This window comes from Sinocyclocheilus grahami, unplaced genomic scaffold (genome assembly GCF_001515645.1).
Source record: "Sinocyclocheilus grahami isolate Dianchi unplaced genomic scaffold, SAMN03320097.WGS_v1.1 scaffold234.1, whole genome shotgun sequence".
Lineage (NCBI taxonomy): Eukaryota > Metazoa > Chordata > Actinopteri > Cypriniformes > Cyprinidae > Sinocyclocheilus > Sinocyclocheilus grahami.
Window position 1 is genome coordinate 884,531 of NW_015505413.1, and position 24,465 is coordinate 908,995.

A 24,465-nucleotide genomic window follows, 5' to 3' on the forward strand; every position below is an offset into this window, starting at 1 on the left:
TTCCACAGTACGCATTCGAGCTATCCTAAATGAACAGATCAATAAGGATGACAAAAACGAGCCACATATTCTGCAGCTTTAAGATTTCAGTAGCTTTCATTACTGCTACTAAAGTAGAAGCATACTGAATAATATGAATGAAGAGATTGGGCCATTTCTGAGGCTGGTATTTTCCTCCGTAATTCTGGAGTGAGTGTTATGAATATGCATGAAGGGGCGGGGCATCCCGTCCCACGCCCGTGACGTTGTTTAGGTGACAGATTTGCAGGTACAGTGATAAGTTAACAATGATTTAAGCTCGCGCGATGGACGTACTTTGGGGAATATTAAATCAATAAGACATTTAAATTGATCTGAAATGCTATGAAACATGTGGATTCACATTTCCTTTGAGCAAAAGTTTTTGTGGCTCGTGTTTGTGCTGCTCTCTTTGACTGGTGGAGAGGCTTTCGGAGGTGAGTGTGAGCAGACCACGACAAGACGACATTATTAATATAACAATATAATATAATGATCAGTTTATATTTATATTTTGAGACTAAAACAACATAACAGTTATGTTTTCAGTAGTTCATACAGGCTATCTCTAGTAGAATTTCAGTCTGGCTTCAATAATTCTGTTCAGATGGAAAGATTATTTATGTAAACTACATAAAATATAAACCGTAATTCATAAACAACACATGTGGAGATAGTGACATGTAAGGAGTAATTAATACCTCACTGTACAAAGTCACTTCTGCACATGTCTGATATGGGATTAGATATAATCCGATCTGTCCAAATTCATTTTGTTTACTTGCAGCATGAATGGAAGCGACCTCTCCCCAGTTCAAAAACAGATACAGACCGTAATCTGCAATTCAATGCATTTTTAAAAACCTAACATTGCTAGAAAGATGAGATGATGTTGATTTAAGCCTTTAAAAATATGAACCCCAGTTTTCAGCACTGAAATACTTTTATGAGTGTAATTATTCTGTATTGAAGTTAGGCTATAGGCTATTTAAAGTTATGTAAACATTAATGTGATGTATCTTTATCCCAGTGTCCATGCATTAGGATGGATGCCATCGACTCACTGGTTTTTGAATAGGTGTTTATGTTTGCTGCCACTTTGTGGTGCATGACTAGTTTATACAGTAACTTGGACATATTTTACAATCTGTCCCTCACAAGTTGAATAATCAAATTAGAGCAATCTAATTAGTAAAAATTCCCTGCCCTACTAACTCAGTATGGTTAGCATTTTGAAAAGCATGTTCATCCCCAGTCACTGTGCTAATCTCTATTGACTCCTTTGACAGAGTGCTCTTGAAATTAAACAGTACTACTGTGCTCCTAAAAGGCGTTCAGCACATTAAAATGCATTAATTGAATTCTGTTAAAGCATTAGTGGATTGCAGACACAACAGCACTTAGTCTAAACTGCATTAGGCACAGAGCAGGAGCTGTTCAGGCCAATAAAAGCCCAATTTACTGGGGGCAATAGAAAGAATAGTCCATGCACTTATGATGAGAGACAAAAGCTGAGGGGATGAAATTAAGTCATTTAAACGTACGAGTTGTATTTCTTAAACAGCAAGACATTGCCCTCTGGCATTTTTTGTTTTAAGGAATGTGTCCTTTGCACTTACTGTTGTAAACTGCAAAATGGGGGGGGGGAAATGTGTCATGTTTATGTATATGCTGTATTAAGCAATAGTATTATAAAACATGTGGATCAATAGGGGTTCTATATTTAAAAAAAAAAACTAATTCTAGGACAAATTGCTTTGCAGCTTCTTTCTACGGAGATGGGTTTGTGCATTTGAAAGCAGTTGAGTTGTCTAGTCAGACGTCGTTCCATGTACGGTTTCGAACCTCTGGACCCAGTGGCCTGCTGTTCTTGGCAGCTGGGGAAACGGACTTCCTCTGGCTGGGGCTGCATTCTGGCAGAGTACAGGTGATTAATTAAATGCATTACATTTAAATGATTTGACTAAAAAGAGATCTTCATATACAACACTAATTTATAGGTATAGACTTTATTGCAACCTGTAATTTGATGTTTTGTAACATTTAATTGCATATTATTTATTAGTTTCTCTTGTATGCATTTTTTAGAATAGAGTATGTATCAATTTCAGTGATAAATCAAAAACAAAGAATATTGTAGCATAAGAATACAGTACAATAATTGTCTAAGATCACAGCAGTTTTGCAACTGCTGTAAGAGGCCGAGATTACTTAGTGAAATGTTGCATATGTTGATCAGGTCAGATGAATCGGCTAAACTACAGTATGTTGAAATCTTATATGAATACTGAGCTTAAACTTATTCCCATCTATGGCAGTTACATTCATCTGACTTGTAATAAGGTACACGCTCAACGCAGATATTTTTTGCCCACAGGCAAAAACAAAAGGCAAGTGATTTCTTGTTGCTTCCAGACAAAAAAGGTCTGTTCATAGTCTAAACCTTCACATGCATCACTGTACTGACAAGTCTTTTCATGCTAAGAAGTACTGACATGGCGACTCTGTTGCCTGCAGTTATTGTAGTATGAGATTCTTAGCAATACTGGGAGTAGTTAGCTTTTTAAAAGATTATTTCCTACATTACTATAAAGATCTTCTGTCCATCTCTGTCAGGTGCGGATTCAGCTTGGATCTGGGGAACGGACTGTTCGTTCTGAGAAGGGTTTCCCCTTGAATGATCTGACCTGGCATACATTAGAACTTCAACATGATAATGACAACATCACGCTGACTGTGGACAAAAACTCTATAACATCTACTAAGATGCCAGGACCTGACTTTGAACTGGATGTCCAGGATGGACTTTTTGTTGGTGGTGTCGGGGATCTGGAAAAATCCTACCTCTCAGCGAATGAAACTCCTTTTGGCTTTCGGGGATGTTTGGATGAGGTTCTGTTCAATGAGCATAACCTCCTGTCCTCCCTTAGGCCTTACTCTGGGTACAAAATGATTCATGAAGTGTCACTTGGTTGCAGCCCACAATTTTCAGGCACTGTCAACGATTCTATACGTTTTTTCAGTTCTAAAGCATACATGTCCCTACCAACATGGGACGTACCCCAAGAGGGTGTATTTGAATGTGAACTGCATACAGTACATTCAGAGGGGATCCTTTTATACAGCTCTGCAGGAAACGGTAACTATTTTGCCCTGGAGATCCAAAAGGGTCACCTTGTTGCTATCATTAAAATAGGTGTAACCAAGACAGAATTGCGTTCCTTGATGGTCGTCAATGATGGGGCATGGCACATTTTGCGGCTCTATTTGTCTCCTTTGAATCTTCAGTTTACCTTGGGTTTGGAGATGCACAATTCTAGCTTTGGGATAAATGCCAGTGCGTTACAGTTTACTGGACCTCTGTTCCTAGGTGGGGTCGATGTCAGCACTTACACAGAAGTCCGCAAGTATGGATTGCTCTCTATGGTAGGGAAGCGTATTGGAGGAGGTTCATTTAAAGGCTGTTTTAGGAATATCAGAGTCAATTACCAAAGGATGGGCCTTCCAAAAGCATTGGTCACCAAGGATATTTCTGTTGGTTGTGAACCACAAAAACAGCTTGGACCCAGTACCACAAGTCCATCAGTTATTACCATAGATTCGGAAAATATCACAAATGCCCTACCTGAGATGGACAAGAAAAATTATCTTTTACTCAAGGATTTGGAGGTTCTTGAAGGTGGACGGGCACCACTTGAGTCTAAACACATTAAGATTAATCTAGAGTTCCGTAAACTTGGGATCCGTCAGTCGCTAGGTGGGGTCGATGTCAGCACTTACACAGAAGTCCGCAAGTATGGATTGCTCTCTATGGTAGGGAAGCGTATTGGAGGAGGTTCGTTTAAAGGCTGTTTTAGGAATATCAGAGTCAATTACCAAAGGATGGGCCTTCCAAAAGCATTGGTCACTAAGGATATTTCTGTTGGTTGTGAACCACAAAAACAGCTTGGACCCAGTACCACAAGTCCATCAGTTATTACCATAGATTCGGAAAATATCACAGATGCCCTACCTGAGATGGACAAGAAAAATTATCTTTTACTCAAGGATTTGGAGGTTCTTGAAGGTGGACGGGCACCACTTGAGTCTAAACACATTAAGATTAATCTAGAGTTCCGTAAACTTGGGATCCGTCAGTCACAGATTATGTTTCGTGTTGAAGAGCAGCCGGTCCATGGGCAACTCCGACTGGATGCTGACCCTGATCTGGGTGAGAACACTTTCAGTATTCTGGATCTCTGGCATGGAAGGGTCATGTATGTCCATGGAGGATCTGAGGACCTACTTGACTTTTTCATGTTTTCCATCTTCACCAACAGCAAAAAGAAAGTGCCTAGCTTTCTCAAAGGGAACCGTCTGCACAGATTTAACATCAGCATCACACCTGTCAATGACGCTCCTGAACTCAGCCTTCCTGAGGGCAGTCTCTTCATTCTTCTAGAGCGCTCAAGACGTCGTATGAACACAGATGTCCTCAGGGTCATCGACCCTGACAGTAACTCCACAGACCTGATGTTCTCAGTCCTTGGAAACCTGAATGCTGGATCAGGCTTTCTAGAGATAGAGGAACAACCAGACAAAGCAGTTACCTCATTTTCTCTAAGTGATCTAGAGCAGGGTAAAGTGAGTTATGTCCACAAAGGTGTCAAGAACGCCAGAATGGCTATTAGGGTGAGTGATGGGGACAAGTTAAGCAACACAGTGGTACTCAGGATCATTGCTGTTCCTCTAGAACACAAGATTGCCAACAACACCGGAGTAGAGGTAACCCAAGGTGAAGCAACCTTTATTAGTAACAAACATCTTGCTGTGCAAGTCAATGTTCCTAAACAAGCCGTGGACATTCGCTATTGCGTCACAGTGCCACCAATCTATGGTGAGCTTCAAAGGCTGCATTCAAGTGGTCAGTGGAAGCAAACAAGCACATTTACGCAAAAACTTCTGGAAAAGGAGCGTCTACGATATCTCAGCACCTTCCATGGGACGCAGCAAAGTAATATCACTGACAGTTTCAAATGCAAAGCCACAGTCGGCTCAGTCATTACGGATGAGTTGTTGTTTTTGATTAGAGTATGCTGGATTCGTTATAGAATCACCAGAAATAAGGTAGAGATAGATGGTGAACAGAAAGTCACATTGACACCTCAACAATTCCATGTTGTTACCAAGGGTGCAAGACTTTTGGAAAATGACCTTCACATTCGTTTATTGACATTACCAAGGAAAGGATATCTTCTTCTCGGTAATACGATTTTAAAAAAGAACTCAACTTTTAGCCAAGATGACATTACTAATCACAAGTTGCAGTATGAGCTCTTAGAAAGGCCAGTTGATGATACAAGAGACATGTTTCACTTTCAAGTATTCTCAAAATTTGCCCTGTCAGAGATTCATGAGTTCAGAATCAGTATCAAAGCAGATATGCATAACATAATTTTAAAAAATCATGGACTTTCTCTCTTGGAAGGGGAGAGCAAGGTCATTACTAAGGCAATGCTTTTCTCAGAGACACCCAGCTCTAGAGCAGTACACTACACTGTCACCAGCAGCCCTAAACATGGGGTACTGAAAAGAATAAACCCCTCTAATTCCTCTGCCAGCAATGACAGCGTAATAGAGTTCACCAATCAGGACATTTCAGAGGAACACATCTTGTATGTCCATGATGATAGTGAAAACACCCATGATGCATTTACATTCCTGGCCTCTTTTGGCTCTTTGAAAAATAAGTCCCAAGGCACGGCGGGTACATTTAATATTTACATCCAGTTGGTTAATGATCAGAAACCCATCCGTGTTGTGGATAAAGTTTTCCATGTGGTGCGTGACAGCCAGCGGTTGCTTACACTGGAAGATTTGTGCTACCATGATGCTGACACAGACTTTGATGACAAAGATCTGCTTTATACCAGACGAAAGATCCCTATGGGTGAGCTGGTCCTGGTAAATGACACCACACACAAGCTTTATCAATTCCATCAGAAGGACTTAGAAGAGAAGAGAGTGCTGTTCATTCACAAAGGGGTGAGTTATGGACGCTTTGTCCTCTTTATATCTGATGGGAAGCACTACACATCAACACTACTTGAAGTGTTGGCCCATGATCCATTTGTTAAGGTGGCAAACAACACAGGTCTTTTGGTCCAGAAAGGCCAGATGGCCAGTTTAGGAGTTGCTAATTTCAGTATCTCCACTAATATGGATGTCAGGTATGATGAGGAAGTGGTCTTTGAGGTGTTTCTACCACCGAGCCATGGGACTCTTTACTGCAATGATATAAAAGCAAATACTTTCACACAGCATGACTTGAAGATGGGTCATGTAGTGTATCATCACGATGACAGTGAAATACTGGAGGACTTTTTTAACTTCACCAGCAAAGTTAAAGGCCTCCGTTTGGATGTAAGTGTGCCAGTTAAGGTGTTCCTTGAGAGTCATCAGAAGCCTCCAAGAGTCATTCACAATAACCCAATTGTGGTGGAAGAAGGAAAGCCTGTCAAAATCAACAAGGAAATTCTCCAGGTTAGTTTTGCTTTATTAAAATCATTTTCAGATAACTTGGTTATGAAATGTAGACTATTATCTATTTAATGAGTGTATGTGGTGTGTTCCAGGTCGTTCATGAGGATAACAAACCTTTTGAGATTGTGTATACTGTGAAGGTGGCACCCACCTACGGTTTTCTGCGGATATCTATGCTAGAAGAAGATCGCTACCGTGGCAGTCAGGAGAATCCCATCCAAAGCTTTTCACAGGGTGATATCAATGAAGGGCATGTTCAGTATGTTCAAACAGAGCGTGGATATGTTAATGACTCCTTCTCACTTGACGTAACTAATGGCATTCTAATAATCCATGATCTCATAATCGTAGTGGATATTATCCCCTTGCACATCCCACTAGAGGTGTCCAATATGACCCTGATTGAGGGTTCTTCTAAAGCTCTCACTCAGCACATCATCAAAGTTGTCAACCGGCACTTTCATGGACTCCAAATCTTCTATCTTGTAACCGAGGGGCCTCATCATGGACGAATTGAACACTCAAGGATCCCTGGTGTTCCAATTCCGTCTTTCACAAGGGCTCAAGTGAGTTTATGTTTGTCACTTGTTTACTTTGTTTCTCTTCACTCCCATACAACAAATGTTAAAACAAGGCAATAAATTTATCACAGTTTATACTAGTAAATTAAATAGATATAATCATTATGAAAGGATAATATACACTAGTAGTTTTTATAATAAATGTTGCTACAAAAAATAATTGTATTCTTTCTTTTGCAACAGGCTGAACAGGGATTCATATTCTATGTCCATGATGGAAGTGAGACCGTGGCTGATAATTTTACAGTGGTGGCCAATAATACAGATATCCGGAAGCAAAGTTTGCCATTTGTGGTTTATGTCAATATAACACCCATAAATGATGAACCTCCAATTGTTACTGTCAACAGAATTCTTAAGGTGCGGTTTTTCCTTTAAGCTAATGTGTAATCTTCTTATATGTATAGTATTTGTGAAATTAAATTGTAAGTTATAAAACAAATATAAAACACACCAAAACAGTAAAACATGACTGCAAACTGGATTTTTCAAATGACAGATTTCATCTTCTTCCCACAGACCCAACACATTTGTGCACTAGCACTAAAATAGTGGTACATTTATCTAATATAGGTTTGGCATGTATTGTTTTTCCATTTTCATCATGGAAAAAAGCTCTGGTTAAAACCAGCTTAAACCGTGTGGAGGCCTAGACTTTAGATGCCCACTTTGGCCAGCAGGAGGCTCAGTAAACACATTCTAAAATAGCCTCTGGTGTAAAAAAAAAATAAGTTTCTAGTGAAAAATGTCAAACCTCACCTGACAAAACATGACCAGAACTGACAGCATCATGTTTCTTTCATTAGGTGTGGGAAGGTTCTGTGACAGAGATAACCACTGAAGACCTCAGTTCTGAGGATCCAGATTCTCCTTCCGAGAGCCTAGAATTCATCATCACTCCACCAAGTAATGGGCATCTAGCCCTGAAGAGCGCCCCCTCCAGGCTTGTTCTGAACTTCACCCAAGAGCATATCAGTCATGGCCAGCTGGTGTTTGTACATAGTGGTTAGTTTACGTTATAAAGTGCCCATAAGATTTGATAACCCATTTTCTTTGATCTCTCAGTAGGTCTGTGGTATTTATGTTTTGACAGGTGCCCTGTCTGGAGGATTTCACTTTCAAGTCAACGATGGGGTGAACTTTGCTCCAAGGCAAATCTTCAGTGTTGCAGCCCAATCCCTGGTCATCAGCTTAGAGAAAAATCAAGAGCTCAAAGTTTTCCCAGGTTTGATTTTATTGTGCTTTAAAGACAATTCAGGACTTCTTTGTTGCCGCTTTCTTCAAATAAAGTTAGTAAGGGTGCCTTTCATATGAAGCAATAGGGTAGCAAAATAACAAGATATTCTAGCAGACTGCAGCAGCTGGACTGGATTGTAAAAAGTGAGACTCAGACTAGCCTAGTCAAAGAAACAGTAATGGTGCAATTGTCTGTGTGATGTAAAGGATGTATTTCCTGTATCCTTCTACAGGGTCTTCAAAGTTAATTACTGAAGATGAGCTGCTGATAATCACAAATGACTTTGATGATATTTATGGCAATCACACCATCACGTACACTATGACCTCACCTCCAAGATTTGGCAGCCTGATTTGGAAACAAGATGAAAATTCCACAGAAGAAATCTCATCCTTTACCCAAAACATGGTATTTATGAAATCTGCTTGAGTTTAGTTGGCTGATGTTAAAATGCGAAAGAATACTTCTTTTCAAAAGTATTTTCACATGGAAGTGTTCTTCAATTCCAGAGAGGAATTGGTGCAGGATAGGTACATTGTTAAGACAAAAGCAAACTACTTTTGCGCTAGCGAGTTCTGCTAATGTTTAACATTTTAAATGCTCTACCACAGATGCCATTCAACATAGATGTTTTGAAGATATACATGTCAAAACAATACAATTTCATGTAACATTATTTGAGCATAACATTAAGTTGTTCTGACAGAAATTGTATAGTAACGTATCTGTATAGACAACAACTTAAGCAAGTCTGCACATGACTGCTGTATGTCATTTTCATGACGTCATCACCATCTTCAGCCCAAATTATTATTTTTTTGGCATCACAATTTTTATTTGGGCAGTAAGAAATTTAGATGTAAACTTTACTCTCTTGCATGTTATCTGAATCAACCACACAAAGGAAATGCAAGAGCATAATGCCAACACTTCCTCATCTTCTAGTGACTTGCTTGTTCTTTAAGCTGATTTATTTTTAAAATGTGATATTAAATAAAATGTATCTACCTTTTTCCTGAACATGGAAGTCTCGCCCAACTCATACTGGAACGATGCTTTACATTTCTGGTCTGTGGTGTTTCTAGCCAAATTCTAGTCAAAACTTATTTTCCGAGCTCGTAATATAAAGTTAAACCTATGAAAATGGTTTTAAAAAGCACATGGCGCCATAGTTTCATCACATTATAGTGTCGCACTGTCCGTCTTTGTGCAGTTACTCAACAATAGTTGAGTGAGTTGATGACATGGTTAGATGACATGAAGCGACCCACGGTCATTCAGTCGATCTTTACACCATTTTAACATGAATTTCTATGGAGACGGAAACACGAGAGCATCCAAACGGAAGTTAGAATCCATCATGACGCCGCTCATAGGTTACTTAGGAAAAAGGTGGATATGATGATTCTAACTTATAAATAAGCTAAATGACTTGTGTTATTTTAGGTGAAAGAACGTGCTGTGCTGTATGCACAGACTAAACCTGTTTCATGGGCCGCTACAGATTCCTTCACCTTCACTGCGTCATGCCCCCCAGCATTCCTCCAAGCTCATACCTTTAATATCCACATCTCTTATGAAAATACAGGCCCGGAGCATAGGAGTGCACTCTTAACAAATACTGGTAATGATTTCTGACTTCTGGTTATTTTAATTTGGAAAACAATAAAAAAAAATATGATTACCATTACATTAACAACACTAACATTCATGTTTATTATTTAGGTGCTGTTGTCACTGAGGGTAGTAGTGTTCTCATTGATAAATCAAAATTGGATGCCTCAAATGTTTTGGGAAAATTAGATGAAGCGGAACGTAATTTCTATGAGGTCTGGTATGAAATCACCTCTCCATCCCACCATGGTACAATTGTTGTAGGTGAAAAGAACCTGACACATGAAAGACCAAAGTTCTCTCAATTCAACCTCCATAAGCATGGAATCATATACGTACATGACGACTCCGAGACCACTCATGATAACTTCACCTTTGACGTGTGGCTAATCCCCAAAGGAAAGCCTGCTCAGCGACCTCAGAATACAGATTATATAGTATCTGAAATATTTAACATCACTGTGACCCCTGTTAATGACCGGCCTCCTGTGCTCAAGACAGGATCCCCTCGACTCAAAGTAGTCAAAGGGGACACTGTGACCTTGGATCCTGAGAATCTTTATGTGGAGGACCAAGACACTCCACCGGAGGAACTTTATTATACTGTAATCAGCAAGCCCAAAAATGGCTTCCTTGCTTTGGAGGGTCAGCTCAATAAGTCTATAAGCACCTTCACCCAAGCTGATGTAAATCAAAGAAGGGTGCACTTTGTACAAAAAGGGGAACTCTCATCAGGGGTCATCTACTTCAGCATCACTGATGGATTCCACAGACCACTCTACAAGCTCTTCAGTGTAGAGGTAGAGAATATCACCATCAGTGTGGTCAACAACACTGGACTGACTCTATTGCAGGGCCAGACCACAGTGACTCTGACATTTGAGAACCTGGCCACAGTGTCTAATGAGAGACATGCATCCATTAAGTATTTAGTTACAAGCCCACCAAGGCATGGGAGTGTCATGGTTATGGAAGAACCGGTCACACACTTTGACCAAGAGGACCTGCACACCGGCAGAGTATTTTATAACATGAGTGACCTGTCATCCCCTCGAGACCGCTTTGAGTTCACGGTCTTCACATCTGAGAGTAACCTGACCAACCAGGTGGTCAACATCACAGTCAACCCACTGATCCACCTTGGAGAGCATGTCAGGATCCCAGATGGCATCCCAGTGAAGCTACGAAAGGACGTCCTGGATGCAACAGAATTGGCCTCCCTTAGTGCTAGTGATCCCATTTTTGAAATTCTCGAGCCACCGAAACATGGAAAGCTAGTCAAAGTCACATTTGACCTTGGAGGAGCCTCTCACTTGGTGGAGTCCTTCTCATTCAGGGATGTGGAACAAGGCAGAGTGGCTATTGAGGAAAACATCAACTTCCATGCCATTTATGGCAACACAACAGCACCCAGGTACAACATCACAGCGGTCCATCCACTTAATGACTCATTTGTTTTCCTTTTGAAGGCAGCCAACGTCCAGCCTGCCATGGGCGAATTTGTGTACCTAGTATTACCTTATTACCCCATTACAGGGAAGCATATGCTTTCAGAACCGACCAAGATGCCGACGTTGAACAGAACAACAAATGCTATGTACCCTCCATCTCACATAGATCCATCAACAAGACCACACAGAACTGCTTCAAAGCTAAAACCTCGAAACCGCTGGGGAAACCACACACGAAGCAGATCCACGGTTCCTCACATGCACCGTACCACTATGAGCAAGTTGGACCCCTCCCCGAAAAATACTTTGGTGAGGATGGAGTCTTTACCGAGACCTGCATCTGATCCCCTGCTCATCATCCTGCCACTTCTGGCCTGCCTCCTCCTGATTGTTATTCTTGTGGTTCTCATACTTGTCTTCCGGCACCGCAGGGAAAAGCGGGCCCACCCGGCAATGATACAGGATCTGACAGGGAACCCTGGTGAAGATATTTTAGCCAGAGGCCCGTATCTGGGTCAGCCTGAGAGAAGTCTCACTGTTCCTTCGGTTATAGTAACCCCCCTCACTCCGAGTTGCCCGGATAGTCCTATTTTACAGGAAGTACATGATGCAGCCTTGGTGCCAGCAATTGAACAAGCTGTGTCTCCATTTCTCCTTTGCACATGGAATCCACTTAACCCTGATTCTGCCCAGCAATGTTCACCAGCAACACCACCCCTTAAACAAAACCAATACTGGGTTTGACTCAACTCTTTTTATCACATCCAGATGTTGCTTGAACCAATTTTGTGAACTATCATTGTGCATGACCATGATCAGAGACAAATCTTAGCATTACTGACAGAAGAAAGTAAGCTTCTAAGTTTCATACCATACATTGAGGAACTTAAATATCTAATCATACTATCGCTGCCATTTGGTTTTTAACCTTGCAGACTCTGAAGGTCTCTTGGCTTAGTAACAAGGGAAAGATCGCCAAATAACTAACATTTTAACATACATTTTTGATGTTAATCCTATTGTTTCAGTTTTGTCCTGCCACAGTTTAAATGTTTTTGTGGTTTTTATATTTTTTGTTGTTGTTTTGTTTCTTTGTTTACAAAACATAGATGGCCACCAAATCTTATTACAGGGTCAGAATATTTTGCTGTTATATTTTCCAGTATACATAGTCAGAAAAAATTTGCAAAAATGGTACCTTTAGCTGGTCACTGGGCAGGACCCTCAAAGATACACTTAAGGTACTAATATGCACCCTTTATGGGTAGATAAGGTACAAAGGTACACCTTTGAGGGTACTACCCCAGTGACAAACAATGGGATTTTACACATTAATTTGATTATGTTCTATGGATAGAACGAATGAACAATGTTTAATTCAGTTCACTGAATATAGTATAAACCAAATTTTATCATAAATTTAAATCCTTTGCCACATTTTAGAGGTCAAACAAGTGTTTACATCCAGTGTTCTTGGTTTTTATAAAATACTGATATAGGTCACTATTCTACTTAACCCTTCATGTAGTAACAATACATTATTGTTTTAATGATTATAGGATTGCTTAAATAATAAAGTATTGTTATTACATGTAAGCCTACAGGTAAGTGGAATAGTGCAAGATATAGAATAACTACTACTTCTACAAGATAACTAAACTGAATATTTCTTTCACAGTTTCTCTCTAAATGGTTTTCAAAAAGCACTATAGCTTCATGCTGTACCCTAATGCCTTATGTTTATTTATATGGTCAAATTTGCTGTAAACATAGTCTGTCAGAAAGTAATGAAATTGAAGAGAGAACTGAAACTGCTCAAAGGTGCATTTTAAAGAAGTGTCTACAATTTAAATATTATGCTGACCACAAAAACAAAACCTCCCTCAAAAATATTGCACCATAATTTTTACATTCCTAGCAAGATGGCATTAGCAGGAGATACAACAGAAATGTGCTGATATTGACAATCTGTGTTTGTTATCTTGTACCTATATAACAAATACCTATAATTTACTATGGGCTACAGATTTATGAATGTTTACATGTATGTGTGTATTTATGTCTGTTTGATAGAGAAAGTATCTCTGCGTTAGATGCATTAATGTAAAAATGATAGTCATTGCATGTATAAATCTATGAAATAATAAATGATTGCTTTTTTTATAATCCTTTGGCCTGTTTTGAAATTTAACAAAATAATATTTATGATTAATACAGCATATACAATATATTAGTGTAGTTAGGGTTGAATTGCATTACATTACTTGTAATTAATATAGCACCAAATATTGATATGAACAGTGGTTCATAAAAACACAAATGAACAGTGTAGTCATTCATTTTCTCCTTAGCATTATTATTGGCATGCGCAATACGTGTGGGCTTGTTAGTGATCAGGGTGTGGGAATAAATTCTTCATGATTAAGGACCTGAGTGTGTGGAAAGAGAAGCCTAACTTTAGCTCTAATAAATAATTAAAATGCAGTGAGAGATTGACTGCTTCGGGCAGCTCTGGTTTTTCTCCCTAGTAAGCACAGAAACTAATAATGGTACAATCTTTTTTTCCCCATTTTTATTATTTTTCAATGGTTCTTAAAACCTTTTTACATGACGGACCATTTAAAGAGTAAAACAAAAATTGCGAAACCCCTAACAACTCCAATCTCATGTGGGGTGCTCATTGGTCATCCTTTTTACCAGTTTGTTTTTGTTCTTCTTTGACATGAACTAGACCACTACTGTTACTGAATTTACACAAGCCAACTATTCTCAAGCTAAAAATTTGGAATAAACATTGATAATATAACTGTTAAACTGACATGTAACAGCCATATTAACAAAGTGATACAACAGAAACAGTTTGTCAAAATGTATGTTAACACAATCAGTTGATTTCTTTATTACTAATAATTAATTGAGCTTATTTAATTGAATAATTAATTTAATGTTGGTACTTTTTGTCAAATATATATATCTATATTTAGGTCTGTTTTGTTCAACCAGCCAATAACAACTGGCAGACCACTGGGAATCTTTCACGGACTACCAGCGGTCCACAGTTTGAGAACCGCAGTTCCATTTTTTAAGGTTTCACTTCAATTTTACTTGCTCATACAGCTGGTAATGGTCTTGAGCTCTTAAAATATTTCCTCTAAGCTCTCATTTGCTGTACTTTAACTAAAATACTTATGTTGTAACATGGGAGAAAAAGTCTAAACTGAATAATGAAAGTGCTGGTAAACTAGTACTGTGAGGGATCCACTCTGCCTCGTCTGGAATGTCCTCTAGATAAAGAGGGTTCAGCCCATGTTTTCTAGGTCATTGTTCCTTTGCACTTCTCCTCCAGGGCTGAGAAACTTGAGTCTCATCTTTCTCTTGTAAGCTCTTAATGTAAAACAGACACAGGCCTCTCCTTCAGAGCAAATTATATAAAGGTTAATAAAAGTATAACTTACAGAGACTGACAAGGATCATAAACAACCGTACTTGACAGACCGACACAATAAGGCATTCAAATGCATAATGTATCTTTATATCTGTATTCAAATTCATTGGAATCAGAGGACAGTTCAGAAGACACAAATGCCTTTAATTAACATCACCACAGGTCCAGGGAATGAGTCCACTGACAGAATCGTATCAGGCACACAATTATAAGTAAGTAATCTGTTTTGTTTATATCGACTGTAACTACTAAGCCGATTAAAATGTAAACTTAAAATTGTGGTTATGTTTCAAGGGTTTCAACTCAAATCAATTATGACTGTTATGTATAATCAGATTATATAGTATTCTACATTTTAAGGACCATTGTCAATTTCTGGCACACGTCATACTTTTTTGTTCTCAAAGCCACCCCAAACACTACTACAAGACAGTAAGTGTACTTTCATGAGTCTATAATAAAAAGGCTGCGTATTTGTTTTATTTCAGTTCTCTCACAACAGTGTGGGAATGTAACGTACTAAGCCTGGTCATACATGTCCAAGGCTTCCTCCAACTTGCCTGTGATTTTCTGAAAGAAGCTGATCTGCTGCTGTAAGAAATGCTGCATCTGTGCCTTGAAGTCACGCACACGTACGCGATGAAAGTGCTGGATCTCGGCTAGCGTAGCGCAGGAGATGATGTTGCAGCGGTCATGGATGCCTCGACCTGCAATGCCATCTTTTTCCTCCCCGTGTTTCTGGCTGTCCTTGGCCTTAGTGAGGGCTCCTGGAGAAAGACAGAAGTGAACAGAAAGTAAAAAAAAAAACAAGGAAAGCAATAGTTTAGTTAAAGTATTAAAATCTACAACACCCAATCACATCTGCAAAAACACACATGCACTCTTTTGAACACATTAAACTGCAAGCTCAGTCCAGTCAGGCTTCTGATTTATGGCTTACAGCTTTCTTTGGAATTTCTCAAGGAGAAATCAATATTCCCTGCGCACTATAAGTCATCTTGAAATGATCTCTTATTAACATTCTAATTTCACATTCCTGGTCTTATTGCGCTGGATTCAGTGCATTCCAAATAAAACAATGTGATAACTTGCTCTGCCTGTGAAACAGTATTTCTTTTTGCATCTGACTTCACAAATACCTTCTGCTTTTCACCCCTCCATTCTGACATGCAACGCCTACTTTTCATGATTCAATCAATTCCAGATGGAAAAAAATCCTGGCCTACATTTTTTTCTTGCCAAATATCACATTTCACCCTGGGATATTTCTGATTACGGAAGTAAAATAAGTTGTGAATGTAGTTTCACATCAACGTTAAGAAGACAATTACATACAGTACATAAAATGTTTTTACATCCAAGGCATCAGAATAACTATGTATGTTAAAATGTAATGTAAGCGTTCACAGCTCCCCTGTGCTGGGGCCCTAAGCTTAGGATTAGAGCCTTCAACACAAAAGCTTTCCCAGCATCAGTTGTTTTATGCAAACAAGCAATTTCTCATACAAAACCGCATTAACTATTTGCGTCATATAAACCTAGACATATGATTCTACAGAAAAGAATGACATCAGTCAATTTCATGTCACAATAAAGGAAAAACTGATTAGTCTGAAGTACACACTTCCCCCACTAAAGGGATGTGGGAATTACAACAGGGTTGGCATCATTCCACCATACCAACACACATCTCAAGCTGCAAGAGCTAGCAGGCCTCATATGCTCACTCTCTCTCAAACCAGGGAAAGATCAGGACATGTCATTTGACATACTGCTGAGAACCTGTTGCTTTGTGCCATTTGCTATTAGGTATAAAAAGTGAATAAATCTAAAAAGCAAACCATTTTACATCAGCAGCTAGAACGCCATCCATCCATTTCAGTATGAATAAGATGCTTCTTTAGTTTCATGAAATAGCAGTTTATGATTCTGATTTAGGTTTCCACTTAAATATTAACTTGGTGGGTTGACTGGATAGTGCGTCACTTCTTTAAGCTGATGGCATGCACATAAACTACTGACCTACTGACCTATATTCATTTTATGGCATGCCATTCTGACAAGTGGTATTTGAGCAAACACATGAGAAAAATCCCAAACCTTTCTGAACATGGAAAATGTCTGGAAAGTTTGCAAGGTGGCCCTGGTAAATCGCTAAAAGATCGGAAATTGGCTCCAAATCCTGACGGGGCTGCTCTGCAAAGTAATCCCCAATGGTCTCGTAGACTTCTCCAGTGTGCTCCATGGCCTTGTTTAATGGCGCTGAATATACTTGCTGGTCGAATTCAAAGGCCTGACTTAGAAGTCTGAAAGACTGTCCAACTCTCTGATATTCCTTTTTAAAACCAGTGTTCTGCTTTCTGGCAAATTCGTTAATAGTGACGTTGAGCTGTATGATGTTTTCGTCCATTTTTTTGGTGAACGTTTTGAAACCATCTACACTGCTTTCCACCTCTTGTAAATCAAGCGGTAAAGCTGGAGGACAGATAGTGAGGAAGAAGTTAGCACCGACTAAGTCGTCCTTCTCAGCCTTTCGCTTGCCTTGCTTCCAAGCTTTTTCGTCGTTGCTGCTGCAGGTAAGAAAATGCTGGAAAACGTCACACTTAGATAAAATAGGATGACTTGTCATGTGATTCATCCACCATATTAAACCTTTCCTCCTCTTCGAAATGAAATCCTCTTCGAATCGACCCGTGGCCTGTTTCTCAGGCAAGTGAGGAACCGAAATGACAGGGAATTTTTCTACAAGCCGTGCATAAAGCCAGTCAAAGTGCTTGTATCTTCTATTCACCTGGGTTTGAGTATGACTAGGCGTGAGTCCGTAGGACATATAGCTCTTCATACCTTTGAATTTGGTCTGTTTTGTGGGATCGTCGATAGTGCAAGTGAATGGATACGGGTTCTCTTGCCATTCGGGACCGTATTGGCCCATAACCACAAATATGTTGTCTCCATCTCTGACCAAACCTGAAGCTACACCCAAAACGAACGCCTCACCGCCCGACTTTACAAAGGCTGAAAACCTATTGAGATTTTTCCCAACTGTTCCTGTGCTTTTGGGCTGTTGCGCACTACCACGTCGAGAAGCTGAGGTGCTTGTCATGGGATATCCTGCCCGATTCCCGCGTTTTTCAGGTGTTCCTCTGTGTTCATCCGCCGTTCCGCTGTCATCCCAGTCATCGTCCCAATCCTCGTCGCTTCCCTGGCTCGTGTCAAAACTGTGTCGCTGTTGCTGAAGATGTCCCTGGTAAACAGCAGAATGAGTGGGAGTCGATTCATTTGAGGTGTCCCTCCTCTGAGGACTAGTTTGGCAGTAATAGTCCTGACTGGAGGACGTCCCGTTACCGTGTAGTGATGTGTCGGTGCTTATAATCTCCACGTATGATGCAGGGAAGAGTCCCGTCTCACCTCTGCTGTTCGTGCCCTCCAACCAACCATCGACAACCTCTTCGCTGCTCAAAGTTAGAAGTTCCTTCTCTGTCACAGAGATCTCGCCGGGATTTTCAGAGATAAACTCGTATAAAGCTCTCGCTCTGAGCGCCATAGTTGTGTGGAAACGCTTTGTAAACTCAGTTTGCAAAGTTACAATACACTCTCCTCCGCGCCGTCCCGTTAAATCAACCTCTTCGGGAATTCACGCTGTCTGTTTCCTACCAAAACCCGTCGAAAACTTTTGAAGACATTATCCCGTGAAAACAGATCGAACTTCCTCTCAGAAGAGTATTGAACAGTGGGTTTTGTGTAGCCTGCGCCTGCCCGTCTCCGCTGAATGCGCTCTGTGGTCCAGGGCAGAATAATCGAGGGTGGAGCCAATCAGAATAATCAGCCTGGGGTCACGAATACTCCCCAGTGACCCTTCTTGGAGCAATATGACTGAATGTAAACCATCATAGACTTTTTCTTATCGAAGACGTGTCATCTTTATATCATTATATGTTATTATTAACGCATCGTTACATTTCATAACATTTTTATAATAACTTTGTTATCATAATATAATTACCAGCATGGATAGCACTATCTCTATCAGTAATTAGGCTATTTATAACTATTAGAATGTGCATTAATATATATATATATATATTTTTTTAACATTTAATGTAAAAATGATTGTTAACTGAATACTGCGTAAAATATTTTCCAGTGTAACTCTTTTTTCTCTTGTACTTTGTAAAAAATGCTCAGTATGTATAGCAGTATCGGTATCAGTAATTATTTATAACTAGAATGGTCATTAATACTTTTTTTAACCATTTTTAACCATTTAATGTCAAAATGATTGTTAACTGAATTAATAAATCATATTCCCAAGTGTAATGTTTTTTTCGCTTGTACTTGTAAAAAAAAAAGCTTTTATAGTTCACTTAGCCTGGATTGGGTGTTACGAGGATGATGTGTTGATTAAAAGGATTATCAACACACTTCATTGGCTGGAAATATATATAAAAGGCTAAAGGCCTAAACGGTCATAAAATTCACTGTGCCAAATTTAATGTAATCCTAAATAGACACTACTTATGAAAAGTAAAACATGAAAAATACTTCTCAAACATGCATGCCATCTAAACGTACAGAGCATTTTATTCACTTTAACAGAATTATGCACTAACTGTTTATAATAGGTAGCGAATTAACCTTCAAACTCAATTTGTGTCAAAACTGAAATTTTATTGCACTTTGTTATTATGGCCAAATGAGTATTAGGTTACTGGTCAAACATTGCTTCAAAACGTTTCATACATAAATACACATGATATGCAATATGTTAAAGGGGTCATATGATGCCTCCAAAGAGAAAGGAAAACTTGAAATCGCATCATATGACCCCTTTAAAACATTATAAGGTATCATGTTTTTAAATTAAGTCTTTAGCATAAACAACATTTATTTGTATGTGTTTCTACTTTCCCCTTATTTTGAATACACTGTCCAGTCTAGCCTACGTTACTTGTTCTGTACTAAGGTAAACACAAAAAGTTATGCATTATGAAAGAAATTAGCAGCAGGTCACGCTTCTATGGACGTATGATCTCAGATTACACAACACACTGTAGGCACCCTCTCAATCTTCCTGAAGAATAATATATTACTTTAACCAGCAGAGGTCACCGTCAAACAAAAATCTGGCACAATTAGTTCCTTGTCACGTGATGTAAAAGAACCCGTAGCCTCAGCTTAGAGACGATCTACTATCACGTGATCGCTCAGACGTTCGTAAAACCAGCACCTACCTTGTTATTAATATTACACAAAGACAGTCATTACGTTAAAGGCGTCGAAAGAGTGGCCACTTATATAAGATATCGGTTTAAACAATTAAAACGAGTAAGAAACGAGAAAGCATTGCAATCCATGCTGGATGAATGAACGTGGTATTCAGCGTGACAGTGGCGTCACGTGGAAGATGAATTAATTTACCTGCCATGATATATGGTCACAGATCACATCTAATCTTTTTATAACATTGCTTATTATCAGCTTATTTGGCCTTTGCGTGACCTCTTTCAAAGTCCTTTTTAGCACCATTCGTGTTATATAATTTGCCTACAATATTCAGTGATAATAACAGTTTCACAGGAATGCTGCTGTACTGTGGTGTTGGTGCCGCTCCACAGTGTGACAATATTGAATTACGATGCCAGTAAACTTCTCGCACATTTGGTGCTTTGATACTTGACTTGGACATATGCAGCGAGGTCACAGGGGTGTTTCCTTTGGGATGTTCCGGTCAGGATTCTCAGAATAGAACCATTTCCTCAAGAAACAGAGCTGAAAAAGAGACTGGAAGTGCTGGCAGTGTGCGGATTAAGAGCATGCTTGATTATGTAAGTATTTTTGTCTGGACAAATCACACTTTTTAAGGACAAGAGGATGTTGTTTCTCACTCAGGTTTTTCTTTAGTTGATGCATTATGAAATCGAAGGGTCTTGTACTTCTTGAGGGTAAGACCTACTTTTATTTCACTAGAATGTGGAAACGGGGTTGGATTAAAACAAACCACTTGTGCACACCAGCATATATTTGTGGTTAACAGGTTGTACACAACTGTAAACAGACTGTATGCCCTTTTCATCAACAGTTTGCTTAGAAAAAAGGTTTTAGCATGGTCAGTGAAAGCTTTATCATTGTCAGCTCTTGGGATTCATGCCATGCACAGTTGTTCCCCTCTCCCCGAAATGGGTGGAGCTTAAATCTGTGCCTTTGTAGTTGGCATGGAAACCACATAATTGTATCTACGTTTCTGGTATGTTTTTCCAGAGCAGCGCGTTTCCGTCACGCTTTTCATGTGCTGGCCATCCGTGCCCAATGGTTTTAATGTTTGCTTTGAGTTCTAACTGTTCAGGTTTGAGTTCATTCTTCTGGGTGTCCCCACGGGTTTCCATTATTAAAGGACACAGTGGATTCAGTGCAGAATCTTAGCTCGGTTTAATTATGGATCTGGCCTCATTTGCTCCAGGCTCTGCTGATTTAGAAATGAATGGGCACAACAATGATCCTACTGTATTGTGTTCTGTTCCCTGACTGTATAGTTAATTTATGAGAGGAATCATAATGTATTCAAGCATTTGTCCAGCAGCCGTTTTTTGGTGTCCCTCTCATTAAGCTGGATCGCATACAGCTGCTGTATTCTTTTAATCCTTTCAAATGTTATTAATTTTACGGACAGCCGAGCTAATTTACAGCCAAACCGGAAGCTTTATTTAACTGAGGGACTGAGGTCAGACGTCAGCAGAGAGTATGTCAGGTTGCTAGTTTTTGGGCAGTTAAGCACGTTTTATTTTTTTAATTTAAGATAATTATTTTTCATGAGATAAAAAGTCCATACTTCCTATCATGTGTCTTTGGAAGGCAGTGTTTTGGAGACAGGACATGCAGTTTATGGGGTGGATGCGTTATTTTAGATGTAATTAGCGAAACAGATTAAATTGCTTAAAGGTGACTTATTATGCCCCTTTTAACAATATGTAAAATAAGTATCTGGTGTCCCCAGAATGTGTCTGTGAAGTTTCAGCTCAAAATACTCCACAGATCATTTATTATATAATTTTGAAAATGGCTATTTTGAGTGGAAGCAGAAACAAGCTGTTTTTCGGGTCTGTGTCTTTAAATGCAAATGAGCTGCTGCTCCCCGCCCCCTTTACTAGAATAGAGCTGCGCCTTTACAGCTCGTATCTGCTAAAAACTTTTTTTTGGTTCTGATTATCATGTTTATCGCGCTGAAATCATGCGTTTTAAACCATATGAGTTTAAACTTCAGATATAAGGTTTTCTGAGCGCACACATCCGAAGCACACGGACAGAAAGCTGCTGTCACAGCATGTGAGTACTAATCTAAGTTCTCATTCACACACAAGTTTATGTTAAAAACACACGAGTTACAAAAACAGTCGGTTATGTCTGTGAAGGTAAACAGCTGGGAAATAAATCGCTTGTTTATTTTAGATCTGTGGGTTAGGGTTATCTTTCAGTGAAGCACGGTTCTGTGATCAGTAGTAAATCTCCATCCAAAGGCCAGAGGAAGCTCTTGCGATGAAACTCCAAATACGCCTCGCAGAAGAAACCCAGAAAATGCCCATCGCTGCAGCTGAATAAACAGAAGATTCAACTGCTTTCATTGATTCAACGTGACTAATAAACACACGACTACGGCAATATATGGTTTATCTGAGTTCTTCTTATTATAATTTTCATTAAAATAAAGTATATATATAATGCAATGCCTTTATCACTGCTTAAATACTATGAAATATGTTGCGTGCCTTATTCTGTGTAAGAAGCCACATCATCTCACAGAAGGATTTATTTCAAACACTCGACTGACGTTATGAAGTGAGTTATGGAGTAAAAATGTTATTAAATGTGGTATTTTCACATGCTTTCAGATGGAGCAGCATTTACTTCACAGAGCCATAGTTCACTCAGAAGCTATGCAAACAGCTTTCATAATCGCAGAACGATTTCTTCGATTTCATAATCGCGCAATAAAATCGTCTGGGATTTTTTTGCGTAACTTGTCAGTGAACTATGGCTCTGTGTAGTAAATTCTGCTCCTTCTGAAAGCACGTGATGATGATTTACTGCTGATTACAGAACCGGCTTTACTAACAAAATGCGCATGACAATCGCATTCAATTAATCGTGCAGCCCTACCATGGGTGTAAACTTACAGATTAAGGGGCGGTAATATTATAATGAGATCCCTTTGCCACGTCACCAAGGGAGCGAAATCAGACGCGCTCGTTTTCTCAGACACTTGCAGAAAAATGCTTCCCTAAACAAAGTGATTGGGTTAATCTTTTTTCACGTTTCCTTGGTTGGTAGATGCACCAGGGACCTGATTATAGCACTTAAAACCTGGAAAAGTCAGATTTTCATGATATGTCACCTTTAATAACAAGTTATCCCGCTTGTTATCTGGTTTAGGCACATCCCACTCTGTATTTTCACATTATTCCATGTTTTTTTTGGTTGCTCTCATATCTGCCGTATTTTTAGATTACCTTTGCCATCATCTGACGCTCACTTAAAGTTAATCTTTAAATGCATGAATAATTTAATAATGTAATCTTCAGCAGAAAAAAATCATACTGTTCATTACAATGTTGTGACACATACATTTTCTAGCATTTGAATTTATTGGTTTTAGTTTGTAGTGTTTTATTTATTTGTTTTATTTTTTAATATACATTAAAATTGAAAGGTTTTATATATATATATATATATATATATATATATATATATATATACACTCACGTATTCATACCGAAAGTTTTTGGTACGGGTCTTTCGGTTCGGTGTGTACTACTGAACAAATTATAAAAATTTTCAGGAAATTCAGACAATAAATGCCATTTTGGTGCTCTTTGACGTGGCATGCCAGGTCGCTGTATAAACACGTATAAAAACTTTACTTAGTTTTAACGTGAAATAAACATGAATGAACATCTTATTCCTCATGTAATCACTCAATCAGTGCTTCAATCGCGGAAAAAGCTTGTAAACAAAATGTCACGTAGCATTTCATTTACTTCAGGCAAGTCATCAGTGTCCACAGTGTGTTCTATATGCTCATTATACCTGTTAGTGATGTCTTAATTATTTAATGTATGTTTAAATAAATCTTTTATGAAACAAGTTATGATAGCCACTCTGTAAATTATTATATTTTAACAATAATTTATATAATTTAGAAGTTAATTTAAAAACTACAGTGTGTGCAATTTACGTGTTTGCATACAATTTTTTTAATTTGAGTGCTGATTATTATAATAAAAAAATAAATAGTAATTAAATTTGTAAAATCTGTTGTAAATTGTAACCTTATAGTAATGTAAAAGAGCTCACTATAGTTTAGAGCAGAAGCCGAGGTAGATTTTTATCCCTAAGAAAATTTTAATTATAGGCCTAATTGAATTTATTTGAAGAGCAATTTATTCAGTAAACCATTGTTTAATTTAAAAAAGGCAATTTTTTGTTTAGTTTTTGTCCTCCTGCTGTACCAAAACCATACCTAACCATGACGTAAAAACCAAGGTACGTACCGAACCGTCATGTCTGTGTGCTGTTACACGGCTTTTATATATATATATATATATA

At 38.8% G+C, this 24,465-nt stretch overlaps 3 protein-coding genes across 4 annotated transcripts in view; 2 read left to right on the forward strand and 1 right to left on the reverse strand.

Annotated features, from left to right (window-relative positions):
• The first annotated feature begins 206 nt into the window (after positions 1–206).
• Positions 207–13,543, forward strand: LOC107597627 (chondroitin sulfate proteoglycan 4-like). 2 transcript variants are annotated; one of them, XM_016288780.1, is made up of 11 exons: positions 207–455; positions 1,782–1,945; positions 2,635–3,687; positions 4,045–6,540; positions 6,633–7,106; positions 7,305–7,481; positions 7,928–8,126; positions 8,215–8,346; positions 8,591–8,766; positions 9,805–9,982; positions 10,084–13,543. In XM_016288780.1, exons 1-11 carry the CDS (start codon positions 371–373, stop codon positions 12,165–12,167), a joined length of 7,218 nt encoding a protein of 2,405 aa, XP_016144266.1. In that variant the 5' UTR covers positions 207–370; the 3' UTR covers positions 12,168–13,543. The 2 variants fall into 2 exon arrangements, with proteins under 2 accessions (XP_016144266.1, XP_016144265.1); XM_016288779.1 differs by having other exon boundaries at positions 208–455; positions 2,635–3,388; positions 3,776–6,540.
• A 1,448-nt stretch (positions 13,544–14,991) lies between these two features.
• Positions 14,992–18,647, reverse strand: LOC107597629 (sorting nexin-18-like). Its single transcript, XM_016288781.1, has 2 exons — positions 16,969–18,647; positions 14,992–15,635 (listed from the first exon to the last, which is right to left on the reverse strand). The coding sequence occupies exons 1-2, from the start codon at positions 18,410–18,412 to the stop codon at positions 15,388–15,390; spliced, it is 1,692 nt and encodes a 563-aa protein (XP_016144267.1). The 5' UTR covers positions 18,413–18,647; the 3' UTR covers positions 14,992–15,387.
• Positions 18,648–20,563: 1,916 nt separating this feature from the next.
• The window catches only part of LOC107597630 (ADP-ribosylation factor-like protein 15), a 49,944-nt gene continuing 46,042 nt past the window's right edge, over positions 20,564–24,465 (forward strand). The window contains exon 1 of the mRNA XM_016288782.1: positions 20,564–20,693. Coding sequence (XP_016144268.1) covers positions 20,682–20,693 — 12 coding nt within the window. The 5' untranslated portion in view covers positions 20,564–20,681. The remainder of the gene's footprint in view (positions 20,694–24,465) is intronic.

Coding starts and splice junctions, on each gene's coding strand:
- LOC107597627 (XM_016288780.1), top strand. CDS start 371: ATGTGGATTCACATTTCCTTTGAGCAAAAGTTTTTGTGGCTCGTGTTT. Junction 456..1,781: donor TGGTGGAGAGGCTTTCGGAG/GTGAGTGTGAGC, acceptor ATTGCTTTGCAG/CTTCTTTCTACGGAGATGGG. Junction 3,688..4,044: donor TTTTACTCAAGGATTTGGAG/GTTCTTGAAGGT, acceptor GAGATGGACAAG/AAAAATTATCTTTTACTCAA.
- LOC107597629 (XM_016288781.1), bottom strand. CDS start 18,412: ATGGCGCTCAGAGCGAGAGCTTTATACGAGTTTATCTCTGAAAATCCC. Junction 15,636..16,968: donor CATTTTCCATGTTCAGAAAG/GTTTGGGATTTT, acceptor GTCTTTCTCCAG/GAGCCCTCACTAAGGCCAAG.